Source organism: Stegodyphus dumicola, chromosome 7 (assembly GCF_044657685.1).
Source record: "Stegodyphus dumicola isolate Sdum_Otavi_A_Nest chromosome 7, ASM4465768v1".
NCBI lineage: Eukaryota > Metazoa > Arthropoda > Arachnida > Araneae > Eresidae > Stegodyphus > Stegodyphus dumicola.
In genome coordinates, this window is record NC_140774.1 from 102566961 (window position 1) to 102587331 (window position 20371).

Sequence of the window (20371 nt, forward strand, 5' to 3'; positions counted from 1 at the left end):
GACTATCACACCACGAAGGCGTGCTAGGAAAGCGGGAGAAATACCTTATAATACATTGACAATTATATGTGGAATAGTATTATAACTAAGAGCAAATAAGTACAAAAATGTAACCAGTATCTAAATTGTTAACTAACAAATAATCAGTAAGAATGCTAAGAAAATTATATCGCCAGCAAAATATGACTGGGGTACGGTTGTAAGTCCTAGCAGTGCTTTCCATTCTTAGTCTCTATCCGGTGTTATCGCACTCATACAGACACGTTAGTTGAGTTTGCTGCCGTACTCCAAAGGAAATCAAGTTTGGGTAAACCTGCAGTTAAGCTTAGAGCGTTGAAGTTGTACTAGAATAAACAACATGGCCAACGTTGAGAAATTTCCTTCCGACCAAGCTTTAATGTCTCAAGGTCAGACGTGCAATTTTCATTGCGTACGAGTTAAAAAGAGGTATGCGTATCAGCAAGACAGATTTGTTGTTTTTGGAGGCGACCATTCGCCTCGTGGATACAAGTTTCTAAAGCAAATAATACAGACGCAAATAATAACTGCGAGAGACGACAGTATGTTAAAGAGGGTTGAGGATTTTGATTGTTAAGAGTTTTCTTGTATTTTTAATTCAGAAATAAATGTTTTCATGTCGTTAACTTCGTAGTCCTGATTTTGGAAATATTCTGCAATATTACAGACAGGTACAAGTATAGGTAAAAGTATGGGGAATACCAGGCAATGCCATCCCATGCTAACCAACCGTAAAAGAATTTTAAACATCGCAAGCTTTATAAGAGTTTACAAAGAAAGGTTGAGGAGATAGCAACTGAAGCTTTCCAAAGGATCTAGATTTTACCCATTATGGTACATCGTGCAGAACCACCGCACACCCCGAATTCAGTATTTATGAAAAATAATGAATTATACATAAAGAGATTACACTATAATTTCAATACAATTTGAAAATCGCAAATCAAATTAATAACATCTGTGATAATAATTAATAACATCTGTGATAATAACATCTAATGAAACAAAGATTACAGATAAACGTAATAAGTAACAGATAAACAAGATGATATAAAGGTAATAAGTACAGTGTACACATTATTATAATGAACTCTACTAAAAAAACTAAAGAGGTGCCCACGACTCAAATCGTTTGATAACATCAAAAAACACTATGAATAAGAATCTGAGAGGTCAGAGATTTGGGAATGAAAAAACTGGGAATACAACAAATAATTTTAACAAAAAACCAACATAGTTTTAAAAAATCAATGTTTCATATATTAATTATACTTTTAATAAATATTAATCAATTTTAATAAACATTTTTAATGAATATTTTTAAATCAATATTTTGTATATTAATTATATTTTTTATTTATTTACTTATATTTTAATAAAAAAGATACGTAAAATGATATGCTGTGTTACAGTTTGGAATTCTTTTGAACATATTCACAGGATGTAAAAGTTAATTAGATTTACGCAGTATGAGGGATTTATACTTGACAAAGATCTAGGCTGTAGGGAAGAGTCGCTGCATAATTTTTCGACACTTCGGGTACTGATGCTTATTTTTGATTAGAAACCTTTGCAATGCTAGATCAGTTTGTGTGTTTCGGTTTAACGTGATTATCCTCAGTTAAACCTTTGAAGACCAAAACGACCAAGACGCCCTTCCATTCAAAAGACCACAACTGCTCGAGACAGCCGAGATTGCTATGTGTTTTCTTCCCTCTCCGTAAGGTATGCAATAACAGGTGAAATTTCTCAAATGCGTTGTATCAGTTTATTGCAGGCAAATTGTTTTAAAAGGCCAATAGAAACTTCTTTGTTAGGAAGTAGAAAGGATGTCATTTGAAATCATCGTAACTCTTTGTACATGAATGGACGGAGTGGGGATGAAACTGACAGGACTGGTAATAGACGAAGACGGGCGTTTCTGGATTTTAAGCACACAGGTTAGGGAAGGCTTCGGTTTTCTAAGGATTGAGGTGCAGGAGAAGGTGTAACGATTAGGAGTTCTCTATTTCCTACGTACACAGATGTCGGGATATTAAAGACATATATAAATGGTGGCTGCGATATGATTATGGATTTTGCTAGCTATTTGAAGATTGCATAAAGTTTTTTATGTACGACTGTACCAGCGCTTTTGCAATACCGCTTGATGAAAATTGTGATTTTGAGAAAATTAGGTTAATTGATTAAGGTGAAGCAACTCGACGGCTATCTGCATATGGGGAAGGATGCTTTCATGAAGGACTTTCTATGCTGAACTGCCCGTATCAGCCTTACACATAGGGAAAACCACGAAAACGCCCATAAAGCCAGTCCGTTCACCAGGATATGAAACCGTGTCGGGCTACCAGTCTTTAACGAATTTACTACTTGGCCGTTGGTGAGCCTTTGAGGAAGTACTAGTGCTTCGATATAGCTGCAAGAAAGAATTCAGTATAGAAGAAGTTTCGTCAGTGCCAGAAGGATCGCGAGATTGTTATGAGCTGAATTCCCCGCTAAGTGTCTGATGGAGCGAAAATCCCTGCAGTGAAATGTGGTGCCTGTGTTACAATGGAAGCAATTCGCATGAACACCTCTTGCTAATCTTAATAATAAAAGTATAATATTAATATACTTTTAAATGCTAATAGCTAGTTATCTAATAGATAGACAGCTTTGCAATTAAACGTATTTTGTCAAAATAGGCAAGAGACCAATTAAACTTTTTTTTTTCCTAAATTTAACAATTTTGCAGTAAAACACCTTTTTTGTATTTTCCAGAAACAAGCTTGACATGAATGTCATTCTTTTTTGAATCACCAATCAATTTGCTGATATGTACTCGCAAAAATTTCTTTTCACAGAAAATTCTACTCGAAGCAATATTATTTAAATATCGAATTATATCTTATTATTAGCAGCTGCCTTTATGTCATTTTCTAATGTTTAGTTAGGTAAATAAGGTTTTCCGTGGAATTTCTAATTATACTTTGTGAAATTCCAAGATATAATAAGAAACTATTTCGAAACTGCTGATATAACATACATATTATAACCCAGACAAGTCTAGAATTTTTACGTTACTTTCCTATAAATATTCAACTATATAATATACCATATTTTTATCCAGTATTTACATAATGGTGCAACTGCTAGCAAATCCTACAGGCAGTTTGGCTGAGACGTCATCATTTATTTTCTAGCACAGCTCCTGTACATTGAACATAGTTAAGAAAATCAGATACCCCTTCTCAGGTTTGGAAAACAACAAGTGGCAATCAAAAGGAAGCAAATCAGCGTCTTCGTTAAAAATTTTAAATGCAAAATTTACATGTTTTTTAACAATTATAAATAGTGAAGGGTGAAGATAACGAGATAAATTTAAAATGGCGAAGTGAATTTCTCAGAATATTGATGGTTATTGATGGTTATCTGTGTACAGTGAATTATTGATTGTTATTGATGGATGCTTTGAAATGAATTATGTTGGTAAAAGAAGTTCTCTTTCATTCTTCATTTTATATAAAAATACGCATCAACACCGTTATATAATTAACATCATATGAAAATTAGTAATTGAAACTGATGTACTTCGTATGACCATAGCCGAATTTTTTAATTCTATTTTTTTAAATCGCCCTCTCCCCTTCATTTAATTTCACGGGATTAGAAAAGACAAGCTGACATGCTAATAAAAAAGCGCATTGCTACCTACACACTCCATACAATCGCGTATTTGATATGTTAAGAAAAATTGCATTTAAATAAGAAATAAAAATTTCACATGTAAACATACTCCAAAGTGCTTTTATTTGTTACCGTTACATGGATATTACAAATCCGAAGATATTTATAGATCCGGGATATTTATAATACAAAAGATTGAAATCTGTATCTAATGAAAATTATAATGTCAGGATTTTACTTCAGCACTCAGTTTATCATACTATCAACTTTCAGTGTTATTATTTAAGTCCGTTTCGATAGCTAAAATAACAAGAAAAAAATTAGGTGCCTTTTGTGTGATAACTCCCCTTGAAAAGTTCTTTGCACGTTACATATAACAGCAGAGAAAATAATTAGCAGCGTAAATTTAAAATTTGATTAAGTGGCTATACGTTGCATTATAGTTTACTAAGTTCCATATGTTTAAGAGCGATGTTTAAGGGTACTTTTCCGTTTCGCCGGCGCAAATCTCGCCAAGCGACAACACACAGTATACACATAAAATGTTTTAACATATGTTAGTTTTCAGGAATTTTTATTTTGAAGGCATAAATATTTTAATATCGTTTAAAATTTTGTAAAATACAATAAATAAAGACAATAAATTTGTAAAAAGACATTCATTTAAGAATTTACTATGCTTTCACCGTACAACATCCTGATTCGCCGTTTCATATCACGTGACAAGTGATCTCATCTCACTTAAACTACGCTACAAAAATCTAATTCTCTCAGTAGTTATCTACATTAATTTCAAGTTAAATCTTAATATGGAATGCAAGAATTATTTCTATTCGTAGGAATAGCTTAATCAGAAAATATGTAAAATCGCAGTGCTTTACTTTGCTATTGTATTCTCATTTCAACTAATGAATATAATACTTGGCTTTGTCTTTTCTATATTTTCGCCTTCGGGTGAGCGATGCGACTGCATCCTAATTGACTTAAATGAAGCAAGGGCTTTAGCAAAGAAAAGAACTATCGAATTCCAGCGAAAGAATAAAACTAGATATGACGTCAGATTTGTAGAATCTAAATTTCAACCTGGAGATTTTGTCCTTTACGAGGAATTTGAATACCCAAATACTAGAAAATTGACTTCACCCTATTCAGGCCCTTATCGGATTATGAATAAATTATCTGAAGTTAATTATGAAATCGACAGGGAAAATTTTCACGCGAAGAAACCAACTGATATTGTGCATGCGTCAAAATTAAGGTTCTATCATCCACCCGAGAACTTTAAATTACATCATCAATAAATCAAAATTTATAAATCAATAAATTATCCATAACCCTTCTTTTAGTTTTCATCCTGTTGTCCCCCTTAATAGTTGATTTATCTCTCAGTGTCTGAAAAGTTTGTCTGCCCTTTTCTTTTACTGGGCTCCTTCAAACTTGAGTTTCAGGTTCAACACACTTTCAGTGTGGGAAACACTCAATTGAGGCTATACTACAAGTAGAGTACTATACCCTCACATTTCCTTGAGCTCATGTTTTCCTATGTTTGTGTTATAAATCGTAGCCACAGTTGAAAAAGTTAAATTTCAGTTGCTGAAATTTCTGAATTTCATTTTATGTTTCTGCAGCATCGTGTACAAAAAACTGGTATGGATGTTGGAAGTTAAATTTTGTTTTGTTATCATTAATAAGAGAAAAATAGAGTGACAAAATATGTTAAAAACCTAGCAAAATGTGTATTTTCAACAAGAGTATAAGAGCTCTAGTATCGTGACATAAAAACTCAAATGTTTTCAGTGCCAATGCTAATCCATAATTCTAGCGCTAATTAAATGATCCGGAGATCTCCAAAGACCAGTAAAAGACTGAAGATGAGCCTGAATGACAACTCTAATGATTGTACGGACTCTAATGATTACACAAACTGTGAATGGCATGCCCTAAGATATAAACTTACAAATTCAGTTATATTACTATTTCCTATTGCCGCGTAGCTAACCAGCAATATGTTATTAGTGCTTTATTTGTTCTGCACTTAGTTACTATATTATAATTTCATTAATCATTTATTATATTTTATATACTGTATTCATTATATTCAAATATTTTATGTCATATTTTATGTAAACATTTTGTTGCCTTGAGATAAATCCAATCAGTTTTCCTACTCACTTAATTTCCTAATAACTAAATTTTCTGCTCTCAATATCTGGACTGTCTTGGGTCGACGGCCGCGACTGCAAGCCTTTTCAGATGGGGGGGGATAAACTGTAATGATATTTTTAAATCAATTGATTAAATTAAATTCTATTAATATTGCTTAATAACGTGTTGGCGATTCTCTAACTAAATTGCATCCCTGTTCCTAAATTTTGGCGAAATCCTTTTTTTATCATTCGTAATAGTGATCTCGTTCTCTTTTCCAGTACCCTTATCTACAGCAGACACATTCAATATGCCATTGGCATCAATATCGAAGGTAACTTCAATCTGCGGGACACCTCTAGGTGCAGGAGGAATGCCAGTTATTCAAACTTTCCAAGAAGATTATTTTCCTTGGTCATTGCACGTTCACCCTCGAAAACTTGGATCAAGACACCTGGTTGATTATCAGAGTAAGTTGTAAATGTTTGTGTCTGACGAGTTGGAATGGTTGTATTACGTTTGATGAGCACAGTCATTGCACCACCAGCAGTTTCAATTCCTAGAGACAGTGGGGTTACATCCAACAGCAACAGATCTTGCACTTGTTCAAATTTATCACCATTCAAAATTGCAGCTTGGACTGCAGCACCATATGCGACAGCTTCATCTGGATTAATACTTTTGTTAAGTTCTTTACCATTAAAGAAATCTTGCGGTAGCTTCTGAATTTTAGGAATACGAGTAGATCCACCTACCAGGACAATATCGTGGACTTGATCTTTATCTAATTTTTTCATCTCGCAAAGCCTTTTCAACAGGTTCCAATGTGCTTCTAAACAAATCGGCATTCAGTTCTTCAAAACGGGCTCTTGTTATGGTTGAATAGAAATCTACACCTTCAAAGAGAGAATCAATTTCGATGCTGGCTTGAGTACTTGAGGACAGGGTTCTCTTAGCCCTTTCACAGGCAGTATGTATGAGAAATTACATTTCATATATATATAGAGAGAGAGATATAGAAGACAGATAAATTTAAACACCTAAAACCAATATTAATTTGGAATCAAAGCAAGGCAATTCCTCAACAATATTAATAATCGCAACCTCATATAAGAGTTTTAACACAATTATAAAAAATAATCGAAATTAAAATAAGAATTAATAATTGAACAAACTCGAAAAATAAAAATGCGAAAGGGAAAATATACAAATTGTTAACATGTAAGAATTAATCTCCTTTTAAAGAGCTCGGTTACCCAAAGAAAGTTTTCTCAGTTACATGAAATTCGAAGTCATATTACAAGAATTTATTAAGTAAATAGTTCAGTATTTAAAATCATTCTCTGGGATTTGGATATACTTATGGATTACGAGGAAATGACGACGCCCTTATACTTATACTTATAGACTCCGCCCTAAGGGGGTCTGAAGTCTCGTAATTTTGCCTGAAAGGGCAATATTTTATGATTCATGCAGTGCCTCAAGAATAAAGCTTTGAATATTATAATGAATCATAAATAAATAATAATAAATAATACAAATGAGATGAAAAGACGAATGATTCAAATTTTATTGGAGAGCCAAAAGTGTTAATTTTACATTTAATTTTGAATAAAAGTCTAAACATTATAACGCGTTCCAAATTTTTTTTGAAATAATAATAATAAATAAAATTGTAATGAAAAATATAATCAAAAATTTTAAAATAAGTAAATCAAGTTCAAAAATATAATAATAATAGTAATAAAATAAATAATATAAAAATTAATGGTAAGGAAAATTAAAATATTAAGAAGAAATAAATATAAAATGTAAAAAGTAACAATAAGAAAATACAAAAAACACAAAAGTAAATATTAATAAAGAAATAAGTAAAAATAAATAGCATTAAAATTGAATATGATATAAAAATAGTAAAAAAATCCATTAATTGCAAAAATATACATAAAAATGTTCTTAATCTTTAATTAAGGGCTTTAAGTTTGGCTAAAATGCACAGTTTAGTCGCATTCAAGCCGCATCCTTGGCTCCCCACTTAACGACTTTTTTATTAAATAAATATAATTCAGCTTATGAGCTCAATTTTTTATCAGTCACAGGTCCGTCAAGGAGGTCCCCACTTAGTCACTCACTGGTCAATCAGCGTGCAATTTTTTAGCCAGCCACTGGTCAATCATCGAGATCGTCATTTAGTAAGTCTTTGGTGTGTCAATGAACAATTTTGGTCAGATTGATGTCATTTCGAACAAATTTATGACGAATATAAACTGAAATTATGTCAACTTAGCTCAGATCTTGATAGGTTGCTTTAAAGTGTTATGTTTATTTTTAATTTTCTTAGAGCAAAAATATTTGAGTAACGCTTTTCTTAGGTTTGAAAATGTGAAACGCCGGCTACGATGTGAGGAAGGAGGCTGAGTATTCTCGTCATCAACGTAGATAACAGCGACAGTATCAACGACGATATCAATAAGGCGTTCTTGAAATTCTTGAATTGGTTTCACTTCTATTCTGTCTACATGATCCATTTTGCCTTTTATTTCTATTTCATTACTTGTGTTGATGAGATTGCCGAAATCGATGTCCCCTTGTGCTCCAAGATCGTTATGCGATACAAAGCATTCAGCATCCAATGATTTAATAGAGGTATTGAAACTGAGTTCTTCCTGGTTAAAGGGGGTTGTAGCGGTATTGATGCTTGTTTGATTACCTGAGTTATAAGGTTTTGGAAAATCAAAATTCTTTTCTGTTTCTTGATGAAGGTAACTAAATTCATTTTCATCACTGAAAAGGTACACATCAGTGGGATTATTATCGAAATCATTTTGAAAAAGGTCGATGTGGTCAGTGGCACTATCAATATGCAAATTAAGATGGTTATTATCAAAAGATACGTTAGAAACTTGGAGGAAATCGGTGTCATTGTCTATTACCACTTCAAAGGAATCGTCATTAAATTCATTAATATCAGCATATGAATCAAGGAAATCTACATTATGTACCTTCTTTCCGGCATTAAGGTTGCGTTCATTACGGTTAATGGTGTTTTCATCATTACTTTTCCGAGTTTTCTCTTCTCTTCGAGGAAACAAGATGAAGGCAGTCGCAAAACAAATAAGTATGCCCAATAGCCTGTCGATAAACGGTGCTGGTATAAAAACGTAACACAGTACTGTCAACAAAAAGAAGCCCATTTTAAAAATGGCCCCAATTCGATTTTAGCAATAAAAATAATATATTTAAGCAAATAAGATCCACACGTAAGATTTTAGCACCACTAGATTTGATATCTCTAATGATTATGGTTGATAAGCATTGTTAAAAAAGTATTCATTAACTTTGTTGTAATTCAACAGAAGCTGAAAAACAATTATTGGTAACTTGATTGTTACAAATCTTTTAAAAGGATTCTTTGAATATGTAGCAATGAAAGATCTTCTGATATATAATTCATAATAAAAAGGAAGTTTCTTTGTGTGTCTTTCGTTCATGCTGTAAGCTGATAGACCCAGGCCTACGAATTTGGTACATAGGTGCATCTAGGCAAGAGCCAGTGTACCTCGAAGCGAGTATTTCAAAATTGGAATATGGTTTTTTTATCGTATGTTTTTTTATGAAATCGCATCAAATCGATAATTCTCTCTCATTATATCAGCAATAATGCTATTGTATCACTATTGCCATTGTTTATTGTATCAGGACTGTTGCCATTCGGAAAGATTAAGGCGAAAATTAGCGTTTTAAGAGATTTTAATTAATATCTCTGATCTTTGCTATTTTTTTTTTTTTTTGATAAAAGAGGAAGCGGAAAAGCGGACAAAAGAACGAACGCTAAACTACCGCTCCCATAAATATTCAAATAAATATTTTTTGGGGGTTTCTTGTGATACAAATCATAAACGTAATCCTCATATATATATATATATAACCAAAGATTAGATTATTATTATTAAAACGAAAATTATGGGAAACATATATTTCAATTGAAAAAATACTTTCAAAACTTGATGTTTTCCTGGTTTTATGAGTGCAAAGCGCAGAATATCATGTTTACCGTAGACTCTCATGCAAAGCGTTTCTTCTACCTTTGGTTAGGTGAAAATGAATTTAAATATAAACACAATATAAAATATATAAAAATGTTTTTAATTCTTTAATAGGCACCTATTTAAGATAAAATCAACTGATTAGCATAAAATTAACTTATATTAGCGTTATATTCTTAGTGGGAAGGTATTCATGCCTAGGAAGGCCTTTAAATGATAAGCTCAACAATATGCTTCCATACAAAACCATCACAAGACACAACATTCTGACATCATACCAGGCTACGACAGTCATAACAAACATTCTGAACATGGTAAACCGAGTGAATAGAATATAACGTTTCAATTCTCTACATTCCTCAAAAATATGATATAATAATTTGAGTCAACATGGAGTGTTCAGAACGCCTACATTACTAAGGGATTCAGCGAATGGATTTAAATTCGCTCGTGCGATGGTCACTTTCTCGTCCAACAGATTATGACTAGAGAGTGGAAGGGAGAAAGGGACTTATATGTCATCTTCGGTGCACGAATAGAGCTAAATTATGCGCCTGCTTAAAGCTGTTAGCTGAATATTATTCTAACACTTACACACATGCCTGAAAAAATTCATGAGACTTAAAATGGAAATTTTTATTATCTTTATACTACTTAGTGGGTCACAATCACAGAGTTAAGGGAAGTGGAAGTTTAATTAAACTTTTCTTTTGTCTCTCCTCTAAAATCTCAAAATATTATATTGGATATAAAAAGTCTCACATCGCTTTTCCTCCTACTGAAACCCTTTGATTCTTATTAATATAAATAATAATAATTGTTTTCCGTCACTACTTACCTGACATGAACGTATATGTAATTTAGGCACACGCACCCAACAAAATATCTGATTTCGATACCACACGACTTCCCTGTAAGGACTATTAATTTATAGACATTTCTGCTTCAATTGATTTGCCCCTGTGTCCTCGAATTTTAATTAGATATATATTTATATTTCAATTAATTCAGTTCTCACTTCGCGGCGTAGCAAAAATCAATGGAGATTCAAAACACCTTCATTGAAAACTGTAAAATATATAAAAATCTAAAACATTAAATGCAGTTAAAAACAATTTTTACAATTAAAATTAGAGTTTCTGCGTCCAAACAAGCAACTCAACCAACAAGTAGACAGACCAAAATTTTTGGTGTACAGTTTTGAAAGTTAATGTTTAGTCTATCTTTGCAAAAAGACATGGAAGTTGGCGCACCAAATGATTTAATCCACAGTTCTAATAACAGTGTCTGGCCTCGTTACGCCTACTACCACTTTTACATTGCTCATAATTCGACAGCTATCGCATACACGAAAGGTGTAAAATCCATAACCGAAATATAAGAACAACATAAATTGACCTTTTAAAGGGTTAAAAGGCAAAAATGCAAAATTTATTAATATATAAGAACAAAAATACAGAGCTAAACTAGCCGGTGTAAGAAGCCATGAATATATATATATATATATTTATACATGTTAAAGTGACCGATTGCAAGGAAAAAGCGAGGACTACAACGAGATGTTATAGCACTCCCATATACTAAAACATTCTGCGGCTACTCATTCTCGAGGTATTCGAGATACTTATCTCACGAAACGAAAATACTTGAAAATACCGAAAAATCTCTGTGCTGAATCTATTTTATAATCCGTTTTTATAAAAAAGTGCGCCATATATTTTATGTCCAGATACTATGCCAAAAAAGTCATTCCGATATAAAGCAGTAGAAATGAATACTTTTCTTAAAATCTGCTACCCTAAATTTTTCGCAACTATAGTTCTTCATTTAACTCGTACAGGAAACTAGAAGGTGACAGTTTTGTAATTTCAATTCTGCAAAGCCGATTAACGGAATTTAGCTTGCATTTTTCATACCTAAAAAAGCGCGTCTTATGATGCATCTTATTAATCTGTAATGATATTTTTAAATCAATTGATTAAATTAAATTCTATTAATATTGCTTAATAACGTGTTGGCGATTCTCTACCTAAATTGCATCCCTGTTCCTAAATTTTGGCGAAATCCTTTCTTTAGTATAAAATATATTAACCTGTTGGCGCCCGCCAAATCGGCAAACTCATAAATCTGTCATATTACATAAAGTCCTTAAGAACACTCCTGATGAGAAGATAGCGTCATCTCGTGATTTCAATTAATATCGCTGATTGGAGGAGCCTCGTGACGCACACATATGTATAAGTAGGGCTTCTGCTCAAGGTACGAGGAGAACGCTTGTGAGATGGATGCTAAAATGAACCTACCACTTTATATTCCAAAATTTGTCTCATTCCTGTTGCCCCGGCTGCACAAAACAAATAATGTATGAGAAATTACATTTCAGAAAGCCGGTAGGATACCGCCTTCAAAGGGATTATCTAAAAAAGAAGATACCCCAAGGATTATACGGATAAAATGTTACGCACTTAAGATGAATTTGACGCTGTGCGACTTCTATGTTTCTACATTTTTCTCTAGGTGTTCTTGCTTCAAGAGAATCATCCTTCTGTTACCTGTATTCTGGTATTCTGCAGATTATTTTACGTCCAGAGAAGCACCCTTCTGCCCCCTGTGATGCGTGATCTGTGTTTCCATCGAAAGTTCGTCGTTCATCAAATGTGCTCTTACCGTTGACCTAGTTTTGAGGATGGAAATCTTTCCCTACGTCTACGGCGTTCTGTGTTGCTCTCGAGAGCTTTGTGCTTGTGTGGTGATTGATCGTGTTTTGCGAAAATCTAATTAAGAGTGCACAAAAATGTGTATTTTCGTGTCGATTTCATCACTCGTATTCTCGTCAAAGTAAGTCAAACAGAAGCAATTAGTAAAAAGATTGGCGATGCAAACGATATTATTACTATTGAATTACAATTACTGATTTAATAATAGTGTCTTTATTTTGAAAATTTTAAAAAGTATTATTTTGGTATAAATGTATTTTAAATTTGGTATTTAAAGGATGTATTTTGGTTTTAATATTGTTTTGGGAAAATTTAAAGAGTATTATTTTTGAGTTAGTTTTATTTATGAAAGTATTATTAGTTTTATTTATGAAAGTATTATTGAAAGAATAATGGCTAATGAAAACCTCTCTGATCATCATGATTCATTAAGGGCAGCTAGCGCTGATCCTGAAACAGGTATAATTCCCTTTGACGCGCAGAATGATATGGATATAAATTCATGGCTTGAGTACTTTAACAAAACTCATTTAGATAAAGATGAAACGTGGAAGCTTAATAATGTAGTTCGATATCTAAAAGGTAATGCACTTAGCGTATATGTCAAAAACTGCCATAAAATTACTAAGTACGTGGAATTAGTCCAAATTTTAAAAGAAAATTTTTTCGACCCCATTTTAACTACGTTTGGTGATTTTGCCAATTACAAGTACAATCATAAGGAGGACATAACGCAATATTTTCGCAAAAAATTAGATATTAGTAAAAAATTAAATCTAACTCATAAAATGATCTTGGAGGGTCTGACGGATGGCCTTCCTATAGAATTAAAATCCTTGATGACGATCAACGCACCCTCTGACCCTATCTCTTGGCTTACTCATGTCCATAAGCTTATTAAGATTAGCGAAAATCAACAAATCAAAAGTGCACCTCCCAGATTTGTTACTCCGATTGGGAACAGTACCCAAGATTACAATCGATTTAATAGAAGTAGAATTTCAGCTACTGTGAGACAAGATTCTCCTAGACCCAACAATTTCCAACGTTTTCAGAGACCAAGTAATTCAGGATTTACAAGCCATCATAATTATAATTCTCAAAATAGATTGCCATTGCCACCCAGTCCCTGTAGACTTTGCACCCGGAACGGAATCCCAAATGCTTTTCACTGGTTTCAGGTTTGTCCTTTCAGAGGGAAGAGATCTGATACACCTAATGTTACGCCCCTTGCAATAGAACCAACCCCAGAAACCCCTCACAGTAGTTGACTATTAAAGGTGTCGGGATATTTTCCCATAATAAACGTCTAGAGTGTGTTGTAGACAGTCGTGCCACCATATCGATAATTTCTTCCAAAACGGCTAGACAATTACGTTTAAAAGTACAAAGAGTTAGGTCATTTTCAGTAACCCAAACTAAAGGAAACTTAATCTTTAACAAAATATGTTGTATACAAATGAAAATTGGACGGATTACTAACCAAATTACCTTGTTTGTTCTTGATAATAATTTGAATTATGTAATTTTAGGACTTTATGAATGCAAATTATTTGATTGTAGTAATTTAAAAATTAAACAGAGAGCTATTGTACTTGACTGCCAATTTGACAGCCGACCCATTTCTCTACACCTCCAACTTCAAGGTGGTACAACAAATGTTTATCCATGTGTTAATAATGATGATGATGTAAGAAATTTTCCAACCTGTAAATATCGGACTACAAATCCAAAGGAATTAGTTTCTCAGTCTAACATTTATGTGAACAATGCTGTTTCTAATACTGTCGATAACAAAGAGTATAACTTGGAATAATTGTTAAATGATTATTCATCTGTGTTTTCTAAAAATAAGTATGATGTAGGAAAAATTAATATTGAACCTCAACGAATTAATTTAAATTCTGATTTGCCTGTATCATTAAGACCTTATAGAACATCCCCTATGGAAGAAGAGGAAATTAAGACCCAAATTGATCAATTATTACAAGCAGGTATAATTAAAGAAAGTTGTAGCCCATATTCGTCCCCCGTGACTTTAGTATTTAAACGTGAGGAAGGTAAGAAAACTAGATTGTCTATAGATTATAGAAAATTGAATTCCCTGGCTAAAACAGATGCAAACCCTCTTCCACGCATTGACACTTTGTTAGACATATTAAGTAAAGCAAAAGTATTTTCTACAATTGATTTGGGATCTGGTTTCTGGCATATCCCGATTGGTTTAAAAAATGCACCTGCAATTTTTAACAGAACAATTAGACGAATATTAACAAAAAATAAAATTAATTTCGCTTGCAGTTACTTTGATGATATAATCGTTTACCCTTCCTCTGAGAAAGAACACTTAGAACATTTAAAAATTTTATTTGAGGTGTTTAAAGAGGAGCATATTAAATTGAATCGAAACAAGTGTGTGTTCGCCAGAGATCAGATCACATTTCTTGGCTATGAAATAAAAAATGGTAGAATGATTCCCGATAACCATAATATAGAAGTTATTAAGAAACTTAAAAAACCCCAGTAACACCAAAGAGTTACAAAGAGTTTTGGGAAGTGCGAATGTGTATCATAGATTCATTCCGAATTATGCAACTATTAGAGCTCCATTAAACAGACTCTTGAAAAAAGATGTCAAGTGGGAATAGGATGACTAATGTCAAAAAGCTTTCGACGAAATGAAAAGAATACTGATTTCCAAACCTGTTTTACAATTGTATGATTCCAGTAGGCCATGTCATATTTTTGTTGACACTTCTCAAACTGCTGTTGGAGCTGTTTTGAAACAACCAGATGAAAATGATGTCCTTCACCCTGTATCATATCATTCCCGAACTTTAAGAAATTATGAGAAAAATTATACGATTACTGAGTTAGAATATTTGGCCATAGTAGATGACCTAGACAAATTCTATTACTATCTGCATGAACAAAAATTTGTTATACATACGGACCATGCGGCCCTCGTTTGGCTCAAAAATGTCAAAAATTTAAAAGGTAGACTCTTCCGTTGGTCACTCAAACTACGTATATTCAATTATGAAGTAAAATATCAGAAGGGCTCTACCAATATTGAAGCTGACATGCTTTCTAGACATCCTGTTTCACAGCACCTCCAACATTATGTACATTTACTTGATAGAAATGAAATAATCCAACAACAAAAAACTGATAATGTCTGCGGAAAAAATTACCAAGAGATAAATGATATGACGGTAATTAAGAAAAGAATTTTTATAAAATTGTAGTACCTAAATCTTTAAGATTAAAATTGTTGAATAAAACCCATGAAACTTTTGGTCACCCGGGAGTTCAAATTATGCCTAACTTAATCACCCCTCAATATTATTGGCCTCATATTAGCGAAGATATCGGAAATTTTGTTAAACATTGTCAAATTAATAAAAAGAAAAAACAGAAAAAATTTGGTCTTATGCAAGACGTACCCCCAACCGACGAACCTTTGGAATGACTCTCTATTGACACTGTGGGAGGATTTAATTATTATAATTCTACAAAAAAATATTTACATATAGTTATTGACCATGCAACAAGATATGTCTGGGCTTTTCCCTCGAAAAGTGCAACTTCAGAAACCTATGCCAATTGTCTAAAAGAAATATTTCAAATACAAGTCCCCGAAAAAATTCTGAGTGACAGGAATGCAGCCTTCACTTCCTCTAGATTGAAAAAAATTTCTTAAAAAGCATAATGTTAAACAATTTTAAACTTCATCTCACCATCCCCAGACAAATGGTGAAGTAGAAAGAGTAAATCAATCAATAGTAAGTCGACTAAAATGTAAAGTAAATTCTTCTTCTAAAAAAGTACCATGGACTAAAGTGCTAGAGCAAGTTGTTATCGAATATAACAACTCCCCTCATACGGTAAGTAAGCTCACCCCAGCATACTTACTATTTGGTAACCTCCCTTTTGAATCTCCAATTGATCAAAATAAATACCCTTCCTTAAATGAAGCAAGGGCTTTAGCAAAGAAAAGAACTATCGAATACCACCGAAAGAATAAAACTAGATATGACATCAGATTTGTAGAATCTAAATTTCAACCTGGAGATTTTGTCATTTACGAGGAATTTGAATACCCAAATACTAGAAAATTGAATTCACCCTATACAGGCACTTATCGGATTATGAAAAAATTATCTGAAGTTAATTATGAAATTGACAGGGAAAATTTTCACACGAAGAAACCAACTGAGATTGTACATGCGTCAAAATTAAGGTTCTATCATCCACCCGAAAACTTTAAATTACATCATGAATAAATCAAAATTTATAAATCAATAAACTATCCATAACCCTTCTTTTAGTTTTCATTCTGTTGTCCCCCTTAATAGTTGATTTATCTCTCAGTGTCTGAAAAGTTTGTCTGGCCTTTTCTTTTACTGGGCTCCTTCAAACTTGAGTTTCAGGTTCAATACACTTTCCGTGTGGGAAACACTCAATTGAGGCTATACTACAAGTGGAGTACTATACCCTCACATTTTCTTGAGCTCATGTTTTCCTATGTTTGTGTTATAAATTGTAGCAACAGTTGAAAAAGTTAAATTTCAGTTGTTGAAATTTCTGAATTTCATTTTATGTTTCTGCAGCATCGTGTACAAAAAACTGGTATGGATGTTGGAAGTTAAATTTTGTTTTGTTATCATTAATAAGAGAAAAATAGAGTGACAAAATATGTTAAAAACCTAGCAAAATGTGTATTTTCAACAAGAGTATAAGAGCTCTAGTATCGTGACATAAAAACTCAAATGTTTTCAGTGCCAATGCTAATCCATAATTCTAGCGCTAATTAAATGATCCGGAGATCTCCAAAGACCAGTAAAAGACTGAAGATGAGCCTGAATGACAACTCTAATGATTGTACGGACTCTAATGATTACACAAACTGTGAATGGCATGCCCTAAGATATAAACTTACAAATTCAGTTATATTACTATTTCCTATTGCCGCGTAGCTAACCAGCAATATGTTATTAGTGCTTTATTTGTTCTGCACTTAGTTACTATATTATAATTTCATTAATCATTTATTATATTTTATATACTGTATTCATTATATTCAAATATTTTATGTCATATTTTATGTAAACATTTTGTTGCCTTGAGATAAATCCAATCAGTTTTCCTACTCACTTAATTTCCTAATAACTAAATTTTCTGCTCTCAATATCTGGACTGTCTTGGGTCGACGGCCGCGACTGCAAGCCTTTTCAGATGGGGGGGGGATAAACTGTAATGATATTTTTAAATCAATTGATTAAATTAAATTCTATTAATATTGCTTAATAACGTGTTGGCGATTCTCTACCTAAATTGCATCCCTGTTCCTAAATTTTGGCGAAATCCTTTCTTTATCATTCGTAATAGTGATCTTGTTCTCTTTTCCAGTACTCTTATCTACAGCAGACACATTCAATATGCCATTGGCATCAATATCGAAGGTAACTTCAATCTGTGGGACACATCTAGGTGCAGGAGGAATGCCAGTTAATTCGAACTTTCCAAGAAGATTATTGTCCTTGGTCATTGCACGTTCACCCTCGTATACTTGGATCAAGACACCTGGTTGATTATCAGAGTAAGTTGTAAATGTTTGTGTCTGACGAGTTGAAATGGTTGTATTACGTTTGATGAGCACAGTCATTACACCACCAGCAGTTTCAATTCCGAAAGACAGTGGGGTTACATCCAACAGCAACAGATCTTGCACTTGTTCAGATTTATCACCATTCAAAATTGCAGCTTGGACTGCAGCACCATATGCGACAGCTTCATCTGGATTAATACTTTTATTAAGTTCTTTACCATTAAAGAAATCTTGCAGTAGCTTCTGAATTTTAGGAATACGAGTAGATCCACCTACCAGGACAATATCGTGGACTTGATCTTTATCTAATTTTGAATCTCGCAAAGCCTTTTCAACAGGTTCCAATGTGCTTCTAAACAAATCAGCATTCAGTTCTTCAAAACGGGCTCTTGTTATGGTTGAATAGAAATCTACACCTTCAAAGAGAGAATCAATTTCGATGCTGGCTTGAGTACTTGAGGACAGGGTTCTCTTAGCCCTTTCACACGCAGTATGTATGAGAAATTACATTTCATTGTATATATATAGAGAGAGATAGAAGACAGATAAATTTAAACACCTAAAAGCAATATTAATTTGGAATCAAACCAAGGCAATTCCTCAACAATATTAATAATCGCAACCTCATATAAGAGTTTTAACACAATTATAAAAAATAATCGAAATTAAAATAAGAATTAATAATTGAACAAACTCGAAAAATAAAAATGCGAAAGGGAAAATATACAAATTGTTAACATGTAAGAATTAATCTCCTTTTAAAGAGCTCGGTTACCCAAAGAAAGTTTTCTCAGTTACATGAAATTCGAAGTCATATTACAAGAATTTATTAAGTAAATAGTTCAGTATTTAAAATCATTCTCTGGGATTTGGATATACTTATGGATTACGAGGAAATGACGACGCCCTTATACTTATACTTATAGACTCCGCCCTAAGGGGGTCTGAAGTCTCGTAATTTTGCCTGAAAGGGCAATATTTTATGATTCATGCAGTGCCTCAAGAATAAAGCTTTGAATATTATAATGAATCATAAATAAATAATAATAAATAATACAAATGAGATGAAAAGACGAATGATTCAAATTTTATTGGAGAGCCAAAAGTGTTAATTTTACATTTAATTTTGAATAAAAGTCTAAACATTATAACGCGTTCCAAATTTTTTTTGAAATAATAATAATAAATAAAATTGTAATCAAAAATATAATCAAAAATTTTAAAATAAGTAAATCAAGTTCAAAAATATAATAATAATAGTAATAAAATAAATAATATAAAAATTAATGGTAAGGAAAATTAAAATATTAAGAAGAAATAAATATAAAATGTAAAAAGTAACAATAAGAAAATACAAAAAACACAAAAGTAAATATTAATAAAGAAATAAGTAAAAATAAATAGCATTAAAATTGAATATGATATAAAAATAGTAAAAAAATCCATTAATTGCAAAAATATATATAAAAAAGTTCTTAATCTTTAATTAAGGGCTTTAAGTTTGGCTAAAATGCACAGTTTAGTCGCATTCAAGCCGCATCCTTGGCTCCCCACTTAATGACTTTTTTATTAAATAAATATAATTCAGCTTATGAGCTCAATTTTTTATCAGTCACAGGTCCGTCAAGGAGGTCCCCACTTAGTCACTCACTGGTCAATCAGCGTGCAATTTTTTAGCCAGCCACTGGTCAATCATCGAGATCGTCATTTAGTAAGTCTTTGGTGTGTCAATGAACAATTTTGGTCAGATTGATGTCATTTCGAACAAATTTATGACGAATATAAACTGAAATTATGTCAACTTAGCTCAGATCTTGATAGGTTGCTTTAAAGTGTTATGTTTATTTTTAATTTTCTTAGAGCAAAAATATTTGAGTAACGCTTTTCTTAGGTTTGAAAATGTGAAACGCCGGCTACGATGTGAGGAAGGAGGCTGAGTATTCTCGTCATCAACGTAGATAACAGCGACAGTATCAACGACGATATCAATAAGGCGTTCTTGAAATTCTTGAATTGGTTTCACTTCTATACTGTCTACATGATCCATTTTGCCTTTTATTTCTATTTCATTACTTGTGTTGATGAGATTGCCGAAATCGATGTCCCCTTGTGCTCCAAGATCGTTATGCGATACAAAGCATTCAGCATCCAATGATTTAATAGAGGTA

At 32.7% G+C, this 20371-nt stretch overlaps 1 protein-coding gene and 1 pseudogene across 1 annotated transcript; both read right to left on the reverse strand.

The window, feature by feature from the left end:
* Positions 1 to 6030: 6030 nt before the first annotated feature.
* On the reverse strand, positions 6031 to 6804 carry LOC118194281 (heat shock cognate 71 kDa protein-like; annotated as a pseudogene).
* Positions 6805 to 17924: 11120 nt separating this feature from the next.
* On the reverse strand, positions 17925 to 18689 carry LOC146996296 (heat shock cognate 71 kDa protein-like; the record flags this gene model as incomplete). The annotated part of the gene is made up of 1 exon (XM_085821407.1): positions 17925 to 18689. A coding segment is annotated over one exon (765 nt), but the record flags the coding sequence as incomplete, so codon positions are not given.
* Positions 18690 to 20371: the final 1682 nt, after the last annotated feature.